Genomic DNA, 16,069 nt, shown 5'->3' with positions numbered 1-16,069 from the left:
AGATGCAGACGTAAAGAATGGAGTTGAGGACATGGGGCGTGGGAAGGGTAAGCTGGGACGAAGTGAGAGAGTAGCATTGACATATACACACTACCAAATGTAAAACAGATCGCTAGTGGGAAGCAGCTGCATAGCACAGGGAGATCAGCTCGGTGCTTTGTGATCACCTAGAGGTGTGGGATAGGGAGGGTGGGAGGGAGATGCAAGGGGGAGGGGATATGGGGATACATGTATGCGTATGGCTGATTCACTTTGTTATACAGCAGAAACTAGCACAACATTGTGAAGCAATTATACTCCAATAATGACGTCAAAAAAAATAAACAAAAGAATTGACACTATATAGTAGAAGCTAAAATCAATAAAAGCAAAAAACTGGGGTGGATACTAACTGGACAAAGAAAAAAAAGAAAAAAAGATACAATGCGAAAGTAAGACCAGGTATGTCTAGCCTAAACGCAATGCATAGATTGTCTCACTGTGTGTATACATATGGTGTGTGTCTTTGTGTATGAAATACACACTATGGTGCCTGGATAAATCACATGAGCCCTTTAGTTCCAATACCTTCCTCTGTAAAATGGGGAAAATACCTCCCCAGGATTACTGGATAGGTATTAGTTATTACAACACTTTGTAAAGAAAGTATCAATGCAAATTAAAAGTGTTAAGCATTCTCATTCATTTTCTATGCTTCTAATAATAAAGGCTCATATAAATGACAAATTCAAAAAAGAAAAAGTAGCAGCCTTTTCTGGCTATCTGATAGTTTAGAAATGATTTAAAAGAACCTTTTGCCATTCACTAGTATCAGTTCACAGAGCTCTGGAGAAGAAAGTAATCTTTGAGAAGAAGACTCATCTTTTTAACAATATATAAACCCTCTCAATTTCTCCAAAGCCAGTATATAATAAACCTAAAGGAAAATAATTATCTCTTCTTCATCCTTTAAAATTTAAAACTTAACGTGTTAACCACATTTTCAATAAAATTCTCATTCCATACCAGAAATGGTAGTTCCTTAAACCCAAGTTTTAAATACTTGCTTCTTTTCTGCCTATAAAACAGATATTATGTTTATACATTATCAGTGACACAGAGGATATCTTGGTGTAGAACATTTATTTATTTATTCCATGAAACACTTAAAGTTTAGGTCAGTGGGAAATAATTTTAATCAAAGAATTGTACATTTTCTTCCCACATATCTTGCTTTGTATTAGGAAATGACATTGTGATCCATTTCACTACAATATTACAAAATATTTACAAGAAAATATTAAAAATAACTCAAACATGAAAGGCAAGATGGGGTGAAATAAACTGGTGTTTTAGAAATCTCTACTCCAGTGCCCACAGCACACAAGAAGAGAATCAAAAGAGATAAGTAACAAAGATCCCCTTGATGACAAGTTTCCGAGGAATTGGAGTAGGGGAAGAAGTGGGATGAAAATGGTGGTATGAAAGGGGATGGATGTTAGCAGCACTGCTTCAATAACCAATCTATTTTGAATGAAATACCCTCTTTTATATGCAGTAAATTCTGAACAAGGCTAAACTTTAGGATATTCCTTGAACTGAAATTAAAAATACCCTGACAGTGAAAGTGGCTCTTTCACCTAAGTTGAATAAGAGCCTCTCTCTCCATGAACCACTGATGTGAAGAGAAGCCTGTTCTAGCATCAAAAGCTGTCACAGCAGCCCTTCCATCTCTTTCATGAACGCTTCATAAACATCATCCTTAGTTTGTACTGAGACGGGAACAGATGGACCGGATTTGGGGGCTGCTTTGGCGAGAGGCACAGCAGAATCATCCTCTGACTTTCTCTGGGGAGTAGCAGTAGCCCCTTTATTCTCCCGACGTACCCTCAGTGCGGTGGGCACAAATCGAGTAATCTCCGCCTTGGGATTAGTGATCTGTGGCTTGGCACTGATGGTTGCTGTGGCTTTCTTCTCAATGGTGGCTGCGCTTGTATCATCCGCCTTGGGTCGCTGAATCAAGTTGGGTGGAGCACTTAAAACCCCCGGGTTCGGCAAAGGAGCTGGTGGGAAAAGCCCAGGTGGGGCAGGTCCAAGTGGAGGCACCAAAGGTGGGCGCATCATGCCAGGACGAGGTGGAGGGATACCTAAATGAAGGAGAAAACGGGCAGATGAATACCACAAGAATAAAATTTAACTACTATTAAGGGTGTTAAAATCATAGGTTGACAATTTTTTTAAATGGACAATTTATAGAAAATAAATCATGTTGTTTGCTATTTGAAACTCAGGAATATATTCTGATAGTAAAGAATATCTTTTTTAAAACAGTATTCACCTTCTGTTTGTATCCCTGTACTTATGTTTTTTCCTCTCTCAGTAAGGTACTCCTTTAAACTATAAAGTAAAATTAACAATATCAACTGGTTTCAAATATGATCTCAAATTGTCAAATCTGAAATTTGACAGCCCAAGATTCTATTCTACCTGTAGACCGCAGATGCTATCAGAACGAAGGTTGGGGATTTGATTCCCATCCGTTATTTACTGATTTGCAGAACACTCCTCCCCCTCAAAAGGTAACTCAATGGGTAGGAAATATAATTTTAACCCTGGGATGAGAAAATCTAATCACAAAATGTCACCATTACTGGAAAAGAATTCACGTCTTATTGTTGGCTCAGACATACCATAATTATTTACCAGGAAGTGCAGATTTAATTCTCCAAATGCCTCTTTTAAGATTGTGAGTATAAAAGTACCAAATTTCATCAAACCTAAGATGCTATTGCTTATACAGACTCATAATTATTCCAAATACCACTGAGAGAGAAAAAAAAAGTCCAAGTCCAAGCTGAGGAGCTTAAAAGGAGACCTTCACATTAAACTGAGACAGTCAGTGTAGTACACCATACATACCTGTCACATCTAAGAAGATCACAAGGAAATTTGCATATCTAACCTTGATACTGGGTAAAGAGAATGGAAAAAAAAATCTCCCTTGTGATTGTAAACTAAGTTGATACTCATGCAGATGTATGGCATGACTTCACAATTCTAAGTGTAGTCCTAAAAATAAAAGTCTTAAATGAAGAATTGAATCCAAAGTGTTCTCTGGCTGGAAAAAGTCCCTCATGTGATAGGTAGAATCAAAGGCAAATACCATCTGGAAGAACTCAACTTCAATCTAAGCCAAAAGCAAATAAAAAACACCATTTCAAGATACCCCTTGATTTCAGGATATTGAAACGTGAAAATGTCTTAGAGCAAATGAGATATATAGTAGACAAGTTTTTGTCATAGAAATCAATGCCTCACCTGGAGGTGCAGGGGGAGGTAGCCTGGGTGGGGGTCCCCGAGGAGGAGGGCCAGGAGGCAGACCTGGAGGTGGACCGGGGGGAGGGCCAGGGGGTCGACCTGGTGGTGGTCCTGGAGGTAAAAGTCGGGGTAAAGGCCCTCGGAGTCCTGGCATTCCGGGTGGTCTCAGGAATGGAGGCGCTCCTAAAAAGAGAAAAGTGATTAGTTAATGTCAAACAAATATATTCGAAGTAGTAACTGTGGTATAAGGTGACTGAGATTTAGTTTAACTTATCACTTTAACCTGAAATCAGGTAACTTCAACATTTATTATGGACTATTTCTCTTTATTTCCCAGCACCGACAAAATGCATTCTCAATCACAGCTCTGCTGGGCTGGAAATATATGAGGATGAGACTTCTTAAATGGTTCCAATATAAGCTGAAAATGGAATATAGAGCAGGGTGCTTTAAGGATCCCCTGAAACTCATTAAGATATACAGACAAAGACCACTGAGAATGTCATAAGAAAGGTAATTTTGCTTTGCACCAATCAGAAGAGGATGAACTCAACTGAAGATTTAATTGGCTGACTACAGGATGAAGGACTAAAATCATAATTAGCCAACAAGTTTTACATGTTGTTTCAAATTGTAAATAAACTTTTTTATACTTTTAAGCCAACGACTTGATTAACACTGATGACTCTGTCTCTAATGATTACATTGACATCCAAAAACTCCCGACCAAAGAAGGATACGCAACAGTATTTACTGTGCTCTGGTCTTGCTTGCTACCAACTCACAACTGGGTCAACTTGTCATATTAAAAAGTAATACTAAAGAAACCCCCAGTTACATACTCCAGGTTTCTGCCAACTAAAATCAGAACTAACCCTGAAAAAGGAAGAGCTTTGGAGAAAAAATTGGCTGTCAGAAGTACTATGACTTGCAAACAATGTTGTAGGAATGAGCAAGTTGTGCTTATCCTTTGAGAATCTTGATTTCTTAGGGAATTACACTAGGAGGAAACAAGAAATCATCCACACTAATGATGCATATTTTTTGAAATAACTTCATTTTAACCACATTTAGACTTATTTATTTACAACGTGTAAGTGCTTACCTGGAGGTGGTCCAGGAGGAAGGCCTGTAGGTGGTCCAGGTGGCCGTAAAGGTGGAGCGGGTGGTGGTCCAAGAGGAGGTGGTCCTGGCATGGGAGGTGCTTGTATCTGAGAGGGAGGAACAGACTGTGGAGGCCCCTGCTGCTGGGAAGAAGCAGATGTGCCATCAGAAAGAGATTCCTCCTTATGCTGTTTCTGTGACTGCTTTTCTGCTTCAGAATCATCAGAATCTTCATCATCGTCTTCTGAAAATTCCTCTACTTCTCGTCCCTCCTCAGGGATTTCCTGACCTGAAAGAAATTTGAAACCAGGCACATGGAGTTGATTCATTTCTTACAGCCTGTAAAACAGCGATGCCTGAAACACATGCTCAATAAATGCTTTCTTAAAATTAACAATCAAGTCTTCTTCAGTAAAATACTTAGATAACGCAAGAATAAAATAGTATTCTACTTATCCATGCTAGTGTAGCAGAGTGGAATGAGCCCAAGTTTTAGAACAAGACAGACCTGGACTTAAATGCCAGTCCAACTACTTACTAGTCATGTAACTTTGGGCAGCTGACCTTAATGTCTCCAAACCTTGACTTTTGAAAAACAAGGATTTATTACTTGATTGCTGACATATTAAATAGAAAAATATATGTAAAGCAACTGGCAGGAGGAAATACCAAAAGGTGATTCACTGTTCTTTCCCTGCCTCACCTGCCATTCGAAGCATCATGGCTTGAAGAGGAGTCAGCTCCTTCATGTTCTTCTTCTTCTTCTTCCTTGATTTCCCAGGCATATCTGCAAATCGTACACTCAGACCTAAAGGGTCAGAGAAGGGAGAGTGGGGTGGATTGGGATCAACAAAATTCAGTATATGCTTACTGTAAGACAAACGCTATAAAGTACTAGATATAATTGCTTCCCACTACTTGGCAGAGAGACACAGCCATATTAAAGATAGTAAATCAAATGCCAACTGGTGGTAAATATATGTTACAGTGATTTCAAAGTTACAAATTTAAAAAATTTAAAGACTACTATTAACATCCTTATGCCAATAAAATCAACACCCAGATTAAAATAATAGATAATTTTCTAGAAAAATATAAATTACTTACAATTGGTCAAAGAAGTGATAAGACCAGAACATAAAAAATTAAAATGGTAGTCAAAGATCAAGCCCCTCAGAGGCACCTGGCCCAAATAATCTTACAAGAAAATTCAGCCAAACGTTAAGTTACAGAAATTTACTGTAAAAGAGCACAGGAAAAGATGGAATGCTACCCACAACCTGAAGCTAGCATAACCCTAATACCAAAACTAACCTGCTGGCCAACATAAAATACAAGCAAATTGAATTCAATAGTGTTTTAAAAGAAAAATACATCATAAACATGCAGCATTGGTCCCAGAAATGTAAAATGGTTTAACATTAGAAAAGCCATGAATGTAATTCATTACAATAAACAACTGAAAGAAAAATAATAACATCCCAACAGATACTTAAGAAGTATTTATAATAAAAACTCTTAGCAAACTTAGACTAGAAGGAAACTTCTTAACCTGACAAGGGCTCTCCACTAGACACCTAAACATGCTAAATGGTGCAGTATTAGGAGCATTCTTATTCTTAGATGGTAAACATTTACAGGAGGATAGAAGTTCCACGTGGGCAGGGCTTCAGTATTATTTACTCTGCATACTTAGTGTCTAGAAAAATGCCTTGCATATAGTAGAAACTCAATTATTAGCTGAATGTCAAATTATAGTTAGGATAACCATTTCCAGCACATGTGCACTGATGAATATATATAAGAAAAACTAACTAGTAAAAAAAACAAAAAAAAACTAACTAGTTGGCTGAAAAAAAGGAAAATGAGGCAAATGATCGCAGTCTAGAGAAAAAAAGAACTGCTGTGGCTCTAGCAACTTTCTATTGATATTTTAAAGTAGTAGATCCTACCTAAAGTGTCCTCTATCATTTTTCATTACCAGCTCTCTCTATCCACCCCTTTACTCTAGCTTTCTGGTGTGCAATCATGATTCTTAAGAAATATCAGGAGAAAAATTTATCATCATTATCAATACTAATATCAGTAGTATTACTAATATATACTGTGTTGCAGCCTGCAAAAACAATTACCAAAGAAGCTCCAAGACTACTGAAATGTGACAAACTATACATTTTGTAAATTTTCTTGATGAATGCCATAGCTACTTTCTAAAAGTATATGTAACTCAGTCTGAATTTATCATAATCAAACAAACACATAATACACATTATAAGTATGACATGTTTCCATTAAATCATGACTCCACTCACAGGTGTACCTTTATGTTAACTATGGTTCTCATTCATGTAAGATACCACGAGCACAGAAAATTTAAAGGGCTTTGAATGCAGATATTTAAACGGACTCATTAAAAACAACCACGTGGTTTTCTTGATAAAATTATGTGGTTATTCTCCTCTCTTTCCTATACATATCCATGACAGGACATCTTTATGCTGTTGAATAGCTAAGAATAGCTATCTTTTTCCCCAAAAGTGGACTTTACCACATAGGCTTTTTTTTTTTTAATTACATATACTGTTTAGATTTTTTTTTTCCCCTCATAATTATCCATCTAGTACTTACTATGTGTCAACAACTTTGAGATTTTAGAAATATAAAGATGAATAAAGCATTGATCCCTCCTTTCAAGGACCTCACAATTACCTTCACAGATCCATTATTAAATCAGGACCTTCAGCTTGTGTGCTTCTTATTGATCAATACCATGGAATTTTCACCTGCACATACCTGACTTCTTTTCTTCATTGTTTTCTCTCTCATTATCATCACGGTGCACAAATTCATCCCCTTCACTTTCTCCATCTGATCTGTCAGTGTCGCTGTCATCAGTACTGCCGTCATGCTTATCTTGATCCATGTCTTCAGGATAGCCGTCGTCTTCACTGGTGCTGGAAATATCATCATCATGACCCCGTTGAGCTGAAAAGGGAGGAGGAAGCCGGGAACAAGTTATATATGTGGATCCTCCACTACATGGTACCCCAAAATACAGAAAATCAGGCTATTTAACTCAAAATAATTTGTTTTAAAAATTTCTATGTATGATCTCACCTATTCATATAGTCTGACAATATTTTCACTTGACAATCGTTTTAAATTCTTTTTGATAATGTAAGATTTTTCTTTAAAAGGTTCAAATTTGAAAACAAATTCTACTTAGAAGGTTATATACAGACATGCACATACACAATCATTGTGAGTGTATACAATGATGCTCTAGTCTGATAATGATAAAGCTAAAAGGGAAACGGGCATCCAAGTTACCCAAGTCTTAAGGAACTGATGGTAAGAGAGTGACATCTTCAAGAAGCCTAATTGAAAACACAACAAACACTTCCATCCTTCCTTGTGCACGCTGCTTTTACTTGGGTAGCTGCTGTGATTTATGCATCTGTTGGTGCGTACATGCCGTCCTCATTTATTCCCCAAGCTCTGAGGGTGCTGAACAAGATGGTTAAACAGCCAACATGGAAAATGACAGTGGAAACGTTCTAAGAGCAAAAGGAACTCCTCACCGAGTTCGGGACTATATAACATGTCTTCATCTCGCCTACGCGGGGGAAGATCCAGGGCAAAGCCCACTTTACGGCCATACATTTGCAAGACTTGAGGAGGAGGTGGACCAGGGGGAGGACCAGGAGGTTTCCTGCCAGGGGGCAGACGTGGAACACCATGTCCAAGAAGAGGAAGTATAGAAACTGCCCGAGTTGGAGGTCTGTAAAGAAAATTTACAGTAATCACATTAACAGTCATGAGGTATCTACTTCCTCTTCTAAACAATTTTCAAAGGATTTCTCATTTCATATCTAATCAAATGAGGAACTGCTTACATCCCCACTGTCCTTTATTTCCCACTGCATTAATTTTGGCACAGGACAGTCAAGAGACGTTTTTACTATACGCTATTTGACTCTGTTACCACTTCCTTACCCATAGGCTGAGGTCTTCTTAAGGATGGAGGGTGGCTGGGCGCCAGGAAGTGGAATGTCCTGGATCAAGATGTTGGAAGGAGCATGCGGCATATCTGGCAAAGGAATACTCTCCACTTCCACATGCTGAGCATTCTGAAACAGAGAGAATCTTTCAGTAGATAAGAGTAATCCCCAAACTCAACACTAAAAATTCAACATCAGCTGTTTCATAACCTGGATTTGCTTTCCACCTAACATAAATATCATGGAAAACAAGAATACAAAGCTGCAAGTCAACATTTCTAAAGACTGCCAATCAACTGAAACTTCGGAATAATATATATTCAGTGGTAGAGCGTGGGCTCTAAAATTAGTCTGCCGTTGCTGAATTTCTGTCACATATGAGCTGTATGACTTAAGCAAGTTACCTTAGCTTCCTTATCTGTAAAATAGGACCCATACTACCTACTTTACCAAAATTATACCATTTTTTTTTTTTTTACATTTTTATCTTGAGGCAAAATTTACAATGAAATGTACAAATCCAATGAGTTTTGACAAATGCATATACCTCATACTTCCTCCCAATCAATCCCTAACACTGTCCCAAGGCAACCACTGATACAAAATCTTTCCTCCATAAATTAGTTTTGCCTGGTGTTCATACAAATGGAATCATAACCATGAAGAAAGGATCGCATGTTTTTGAGATTTATCCATTAAAAAAATTTGTTTAAATCTCATGTTGTTTTGAGTATCAGTTGATCATTCCTTTTTACCATTGAGTAGTATTCAATTTTATGAATATATAACAGTTTATCCATTATCTTCTTAATGGACATCTGGGTCGTTTCCACTCTTCAGCTATTACTGTATTGGCAGGTAGATCAATTTCTCTTGTATAAATACACAGATTTATATTTGCTGGCTAATGGGGTAGGTGTATGTTTAGTTGACAAGAAACTGCCAAGAGGAGGAGGTTCAACACGATCAGGTCTCCCACGAACAACTTTAAGAGCAGATCTAAACATAAAATTTTAGTTTAGCTCTGAAAAGAAACTTGATTACCTTGACAGCATCAAAATATTGGCTAAGTTGAGCCCTCTTCTGTTCATATTCTACTTCTAGCTTTCTCAATTCTTTGTAAATATCTGGATTCTCTTTCTCATAGAGTCGTAAAATACGTTCAAAGGTTTCACGTAGCTTTTTACGCTTGTCTTTCAGCACTTTCTCATTTAACTGTGGCTGTTGCACTGGGTTAAACTCTGAGAGAAAAGAGCAGATTATGAAATTAAATACAAAAAAGTCACTGTGTCTAGGTATCAATAGGCTATATCATTTAATAAAAATCTCCTTATATGTTAAAACTTTTCAAAAGGATGTAGACATCAGATATATTCTTGTCAAAGGAAATGCACTATTTATTAAAATTCCACCACTTTAAGAAGGCCATTAATTTTACTTTCTTTTCTAAGAAATGTCACCTAAATGACTTTATCATCATTGTAATAAAAATCAGTTTTCACTCCTCTATGCTAACAACCTGATATAGTGAAGCTTCAGTCAGACACACCTGGGTTTACATACTACACTGGCTCTGTCATTTAATTCTGAGATCTCTGGCATTTTACTTGAATTCTCTGATCTTCAGGTTCTTCATCTGGAAAATGGAGACATCAACTACTTCACAATCAAGCTCTGATGATCAAATGAGACCACAAATAAAATATCCAGCGGTGTCTGGCTTACCACTCAACTATTACTTTTATATGGGTTAGTGTTCCTTGTCTAGCTACCATATAAGCCTTTCTCTCCCATGTGTTCAACATGGGGCTTAATTTCAGGTCCCCAAAAGGGACCAAGAGAGATTAGCACAGGACTCCCAGGCCTGCCTAGTCAACCATACCTGCCTCCCTCCATCCCCCTTGCCAGTAACTGACTCAGAGATTAATCGGCATATGATCCAAACTGGGACCAGATCCTCCTCTGAGATTTTAAATATGGGAGAGAGAAGCTCTCACAAGCAGGAATGAAGTAAAACTAGAGCAGTCTATGGCCTCATCTCTCAACCACCACTAATTCTACACACATACTCCACCTTCTATACCAAGAAATTCACTAGCAGTATGCTGACAGAGTGGTCAGACAGATGGACAGTCTTGCTAACGATATCTGGGTTTTTGAGACAAGCTTCCCTTCAGGATTTCCCAATTATGGGAGTCAAGGTATACTTTTTTCTGCTTAGTTTGTACTGAATTTTATAAATTGTAATTAGAGCTCTGATGAACAGTGTTCCTTCCTCCTTTTTCTTAAAAGAATCACAAGCTTAATTATCGTCTTTCTTAAATCCTATTAACTATTAACCTTGATGACTTATTCAAAACCAGAAGTATGGCCTCAAACCACACTATTCCTAGTGTGATTAATGAAAGTGCTAACTGCTTGACTTTAAATCCCAGCTCTGCCACTTCCTAACAGTGTAACCTTGAGAAATGTACATAACATCTCTGTGCCTGAGTTTCCTCATCTGTAAAATAGGGACAATACACCTACCCAAAACAGTTGTCATGAAGATTAAATGAAAACGTGGGGAAAAAGCCTGGTATGTAGCAAGGTAAGAGCTCAATAAACCTCAGTTATTACTATACAATTTGGGGTCATTCAATAGGTAATATCCTGACATCCTAGGGCTAGGAATTGTCCCTACCAATATTTAGAACAGGCAACAAGTGGAATCAGTTATAGCTGAACTGGGAAAGATGTGAGATGATACAGCCTGACCCAGAACTCTTGCCCAGGCTGGCTGCAGAGGCTCTGCCACATTATTTCAGAAAGCTTGTAATACCATAACCCCATATAACTGGATTTTTTTGAACCCCATTTAATGCATCATTGAGAAGTTCCACTGTATCTCTTTTACTCACTATCTCTGTTTTTTAGGCAAACCACCAAACTTGTTTGGAAACCTTTGTAAACAAAACTTGTAAAGATCACTTTAACATGCAATTAAAAAAAAAAAAAGAGGCAGGGGGCAGAAGACAGAATTAGCAAAAATTTGACAGCTGAAAAGCATGTAGTTAACTAGACTATTTCATTTTTGGATGTTTGAAAGCTACTAAAAAAAAAGGAAAATGAAAAACTCCATGTTCTAAAGTTAAGAGAATGGGCTGAATACAGAATCCATTTTGTGACTCGTCCTTTGTATTAATTATAACTGCCTAAAGCCACTTTGCACCATTTTGACTCCTACTTTTACTTAATTGTATAATGTTCTGTTAAAAATACTTTCTAGGATTTTTTTCCTCACATACCTGCAAGTATAAAGTATATAAATAAGGAAGTAAAGGTTAATTAAATATGTTATAGGATCTTTGGAACTTGGTAAAACTGCATTCTATTTTGAAGAGGTTTTGGTTAAACTAAAGAAACTTTGTGAGTTAGGATTAAACTGCCAATGGCAGCATCACAGATGATTCTCAAGCAACTCATATACAAGAAAAGACAACATGCAGTTATTTCATGTGATTCCAGTTATGACAAAGCACTGATATTGAAGATGCACATGATGAGACTGGATAAAATCATTCTGTAAGGTGTGAAAAAGGAAGAAATCCTAATATGATAGTTTTTAAAATTTGATTTTAAGTATTTGATTTCTTCTATATCCTTACTAAGTGGTCAATTATCTTTGCATCTTCTCATTGGAAAAGATGGGAAATTGACTTATATTCATGGTGGCCCAATATTTAGATTTACATGGTAGTTACCAATATTAAAATACAAAACAAAAAAACCCCAAGGTGATTTCAAAATCCAGACTTAGTATTCTCTTAAAAAAATGAGCAGGCCAAACTGGGCTTTTGTTAACTTATAAAAAACAATTAGCTAAAGCTAAATATTGGCTTCCCTCTTACGCTAGATGAGCTTTCCAGTTTGTAATAGCCCCTCACCCCATTGTTCTTCTAACACTAAAACTAAATCTAAGCATCACATGCCATAAGCTTTTCTATATTTCTTGTGTCTGTGCTGTTTCACTCATTACCTGCCTGCCTCTATGTACCAGACTATTATCCCTCTTGTAAAATCCAGCCTTTTATAAATTCTTACCCATTTCATCCAATTTTTCCATGTCCCGGATAATTTGTTTGGGATCCTTCATCTTTAAAACTGCAGCTCGTACCATCATGCGCTGTTTTTTGTTCTTAGAAAAATGAAAAAAGAGCAGAATTTAAAGAAGCTGAACACTCCTGAGTTTCCATTTCAATTTGTTTCAACAATCCATTTAAACTGAAGCTGAACTTCTCCTTGGTTTCTGATCACTTGTTTCAACCACCAGAAACAGAGTTATGTAATTAATTCCTTACTCCCCAAAATGTTTCAACTTCAGACAAAAAGATAAATGTTATTTTTTAGAAGTGTTTTCTTAGGCAAGTATTTCTTTTTAACCTTGTGAGACTTTTAGCAGTTGCTTAAGTATTTTAAGGGTTTTTTTTCTTAAAACAAAGTTTGTAGCTAAATTCTAAAATTATACATTAGAGAAAAATTTCGCAGAAATTTAATGTCAGCAATGAAACAAGAATAAACAGTTGAAAACTATTAAAAAACTAGGTTCTCTCAATGTGTTAAGGTAAGATTCTAAAAAGTAAACCCTTTCTTATTCTGGGGAAGCTTTCTGCCACAAACTCAACAACTACATAATCAAGAAAATGGATGTACAAAGCTATTTATCATCACATTTACTTCCATTCACTAACTCAGTGGCTTCTAACAAAGCAGTATGTTATAATAAATAGCAAAAGAGAATTATCTTTTAAAGTATTTATTTAAGTCACTGGGAAGGGTAATCAAATAAACCATGTTACAGTAACCCATCATGAGCTCATCTACAAAATTATTTCAGTTCAGTTTCTAAGTATAGTATTTTGGCTTAGTAAATCTTACGGTTTGTTATGAGAAGCATAAAATATCTTTTCTGGCAAATAATTGGAAATGTTTTCTAAATCCACTCATCTCAAATAACAAGATGTGTCAAACTGCATTTATATCTAATAGGATGCTTCTGAAATCGTACCTTCTTTAATTCTCTCTTCCGAGCTTCTTTTCCTTAAGAGAGGGAGAGAGAAAGAATATAAAACTTTAAAATCCTGAACGTCAGCATTTTCTCCAATTTAATACAGATTACTGTCGGAGATTGCCCCGTGCACTGTAGGATATTTAGCAGCATTCCTGCCTCTACCCACTAGATGCCAATAGCACCCTTCCAATTATGTCAACCAAAAATGTCTCAAGACATTTTAAAGTTCCTTAAAAAATAACTATGAATCTGAAAAGATGCCATAAAATACTGAATAAGAATTTGCAAAACAATTTGTTCAAAATTCCAAATACAAAGAGAATTGCCAATTCTACTTTGCAAATCAATCAAATTAGAAACATGGGTACTAATTTTTTTTTCATGCTTAAAAGTTTTAATCATGTGCCCACTAGAACACTAGATAACTTGATACAACTGACACCTCCTAACACTGCTGATCTTATAATTAAGAAATAATAAAATAGACTCCCTAAAGCTTACAATTTTTACCACCCCTCTTCTTCATCATTCCACATTAATGGACACTTACTGGCTTGGTCTGTGGGGTTCATAAATTTTCCACTCTTGGTGGATGATGTAGATCTCCGTCCCATGTTGACAATTTGTGTGGTTTACTTGCTTGTTTAAAAAACAAAACAAAAACAAAACCTAAAAACCTGCAAAGACAAAAAAATAGCTTATTTTTCCTAGATTTACAGAATTTCTTCCTTTTTATATTTATAAAATTTTCTTCCTACCAATCTCTGAAAAGAAACTTTGATTATTAAGACCTTGTTCTTTCCCTAGTTTTGATTTTAGTGTGCAGGAAAGACAGCCTCAACTTCTCTAACCACAAAAAATTAGATTCCTATTATTATTTATAACGGTAATGGGTCTGAAGACCACTATGAATATCACTAAGTCATCAATTAACTTTCTTCTATGGATCACAGCACTGACTCGTCAATTGAAAAAAATCAATCAAAAAATGCTTCGACAATATGACATAAACCATGTAGATGAGAAGCCATTAGTTCTTTTCCTATATCCTCCTTTTATTTACATGTAGGGTGAAAAAGGAATAAAAAGGCAACAGGGTAATGATCTGGGCTCAACGACAAATAGCTCACCCTTGCCTCTCTCCATGGTTTCTTGGCATGTATTCCCATCATCTCTAAGACAGTAAAAACTCATTAATTTAAGCCTATTTAATTCAGATTTAGTTCTAATTCAGATGCAATTCCTGACTCTCAAGCAGAAGCTTAAACCATAACTAAAAACACAAATATTCAAAATAAAGTATTGATATCATATGAGAGATCTTCTAAAAGCATCAACATTAAGATATTTTACTAATAATGCCTACTTGACTCTGATTTGTATTTTTGAAGGTAACCGAAAGGGATAACTGTGTTTGAGGGAAACTATTTTATAAATCAACATTTTAATTAACCGAAGACACTATTATATCCCTTCTTCCTGTTATTCCAAATGAATGAGGTTTAGCTTTTTGATACTTGCTCTTTCCAGTAATAAAGGGTGATAAATTTCCTTCCTTTTGAAAGCAGACACTTTTCAAGGGTGGGAAAGGTAAGATCATGAGGTAGATTTTTTAGCAGACCACAGAATTACACCTTTCCTTCATGAAGATTTTGTCAGGCAAGTTTATTGGTTAATGCCTCTTTCAGCAACTGTTCAACTGCCTTGCTTTCTGCTAAAAGCTTCCAAGCTGTTCCAGTGGCAACTGATTTGCCCTGTCAAGGGTTTCCTTCTCAGAAAAACCGGGAGTGGGGGAGAAGGAAGCGGAATCAAGCAAAATTAGCACAAATAGAAGCTCTTACATCTTTGATAGCCTGGATCTTTTCTGCCTCCCTCTTTCAATTACCCTCAGGCCCGTGTTTTTAACCCTCCTCTCCCACACCTGAAACCTAGAATAGATACGAAGTACAGAAAATTTTTACAGAAGACACTGGAGCCTTAGTCTGCACAGACTACTTTTCTGTCTCAAAGCAGAGGCGATAGGGAAATCGGGTCACGGGGCTGTTCAGGGTAACTCTCAACAGTCAAAGAGGCTACAAAGGGACGGAGCCCGGGTCCACCATAGGAGCCAACAGCATTAGCAACTGCCAAAACCACAGCGACGGCTGACCCTGACTCGAGGTACAGGACATCAAGCCTAAGGCAACCAACCGGGCAACGTCAGAAGGTGGCGCTGACCGACCCGAGCGAAGTCAGCCGCTTGACCGCTGGACGCCGCGCCGCCCCAGGGGATCCCCTAGTCCGCGATCGCGGAGACCCCAAATGCTGAGAGCAAGAGCAGGGCGGAAGGGCCTGGTGCCCCCGAGGCAACCGCGCGGGCCCCGGGAAGAGACGGGAAAGATGAAAAAACGGAGTGGAACGGTCCCGCACACTCACACTTCTGCTGGGCTCCTGGGACTGTGAGAAGCGGGGAGGGGACGATTTTCGGCCTCTTTGACTTCGTAGGGGCCTTCACCTCTGCCTCTCAGTCAGCCCCCCAGACACCGCCATCTTGAAACCTCGCGCCCCTCCGCCATCCTTACGTCACTTCCTGTCCCTACGGGCCGAAGATCTCGGCGTTTCTTCGCCCTGGAACCAT

General features: G+C 37.5%; 1 protein-coding gene across 2 annotated transcripts; it reads right to left on the bottom strand.

Annotated features, from left to right (window-relative positions):
- Positions 1–1,105: 1,105 nt before the first annotated feature.
- On the bottom strand, positions 1,106–16,023 carry WBP11 (WW domain binding protein 11). Of its 2 annotated transcripts, XM_082421992.1 has the most exons (12): positions 15,868–16,023; positions 14,003–14,129; positions 13,450–13,481; positions 12,486–12,579; positions 9,447–9,643; positions 8,398–8,531; positions 7,983–8,182; positions 7,195–7,386; positions 5,105–5,209; positions 4,403–4,690; positions 3,298–3,480; positions 1,106–2,126 (listed from the first exon to the last, which is right to left on the bottom strand). In XM_082421992.1, exons 2-12 carry the CDS (start codon positions 14,064–14,066, stop codon positions 1,693–1,695), a joined length of 1,923 nt encoding a protein of 640 aa, XP_082278118.1. In that variant the 5' UTR covers positions 14,067–14,129; positions 15,868–16,023; the 3' UTR covers positions 1,106–1,692. The 2 variants fall into 2 exon arrangements, with proteins under 2 accessions (XP_082278118.1, XP_082278119.1); XM_082421993.1 differs by lacking the exons at positions 9,447–9,643; positions 14,003–14,129; positions 15,868–16,023.
- Between the last annotated feature and the right edge of the window lie 46 nt (positions 16,024–16,069).

Source organism: Balaenoptera physalus, assembly GCF_965194825.1.
Source record: "Balaenoptera physalus genome assembly, chromosome: 13".
Classification (NCBI taxonomy): domain Eukaryota; kingdom Metazoa; phylum Chordata; class Mammalia; order Artiodactyla; family Balaenopteridae; genus Balaenoptera; species Balaenoptera physalus.
This window is presented reverse-complemented; position numbering and strand designations above follow the sequence as displayed.

What these genes read in the sequence shown, in the direction of transcription:
- WBP11 (XM_082421992.1), bottom strand. Translation starts at nt 14,066, where the DNA reads ATGGGACGGAGATCTACATCATCCACCAAGAGTGGAAAATTTATGAAC. An exon ending in GGAAGAGAGAATTAAAGAAG is followed by an intron (nt 12,580 to 13,449) that starts GTACGATTTCAG and finishes CATTTTTCTAAG; the next exon opens with AACAAAAAACAGCGCATGAT. An exon ending in ACCTCCCCCTGCACCTCCAG is followed by an intron (nt 2,127 to 3,297) that starts GTGAGGCATTGA and finishes TCCTTCATTTAG; the next exon opens with GTATCCCTCCACCTCGTCCT.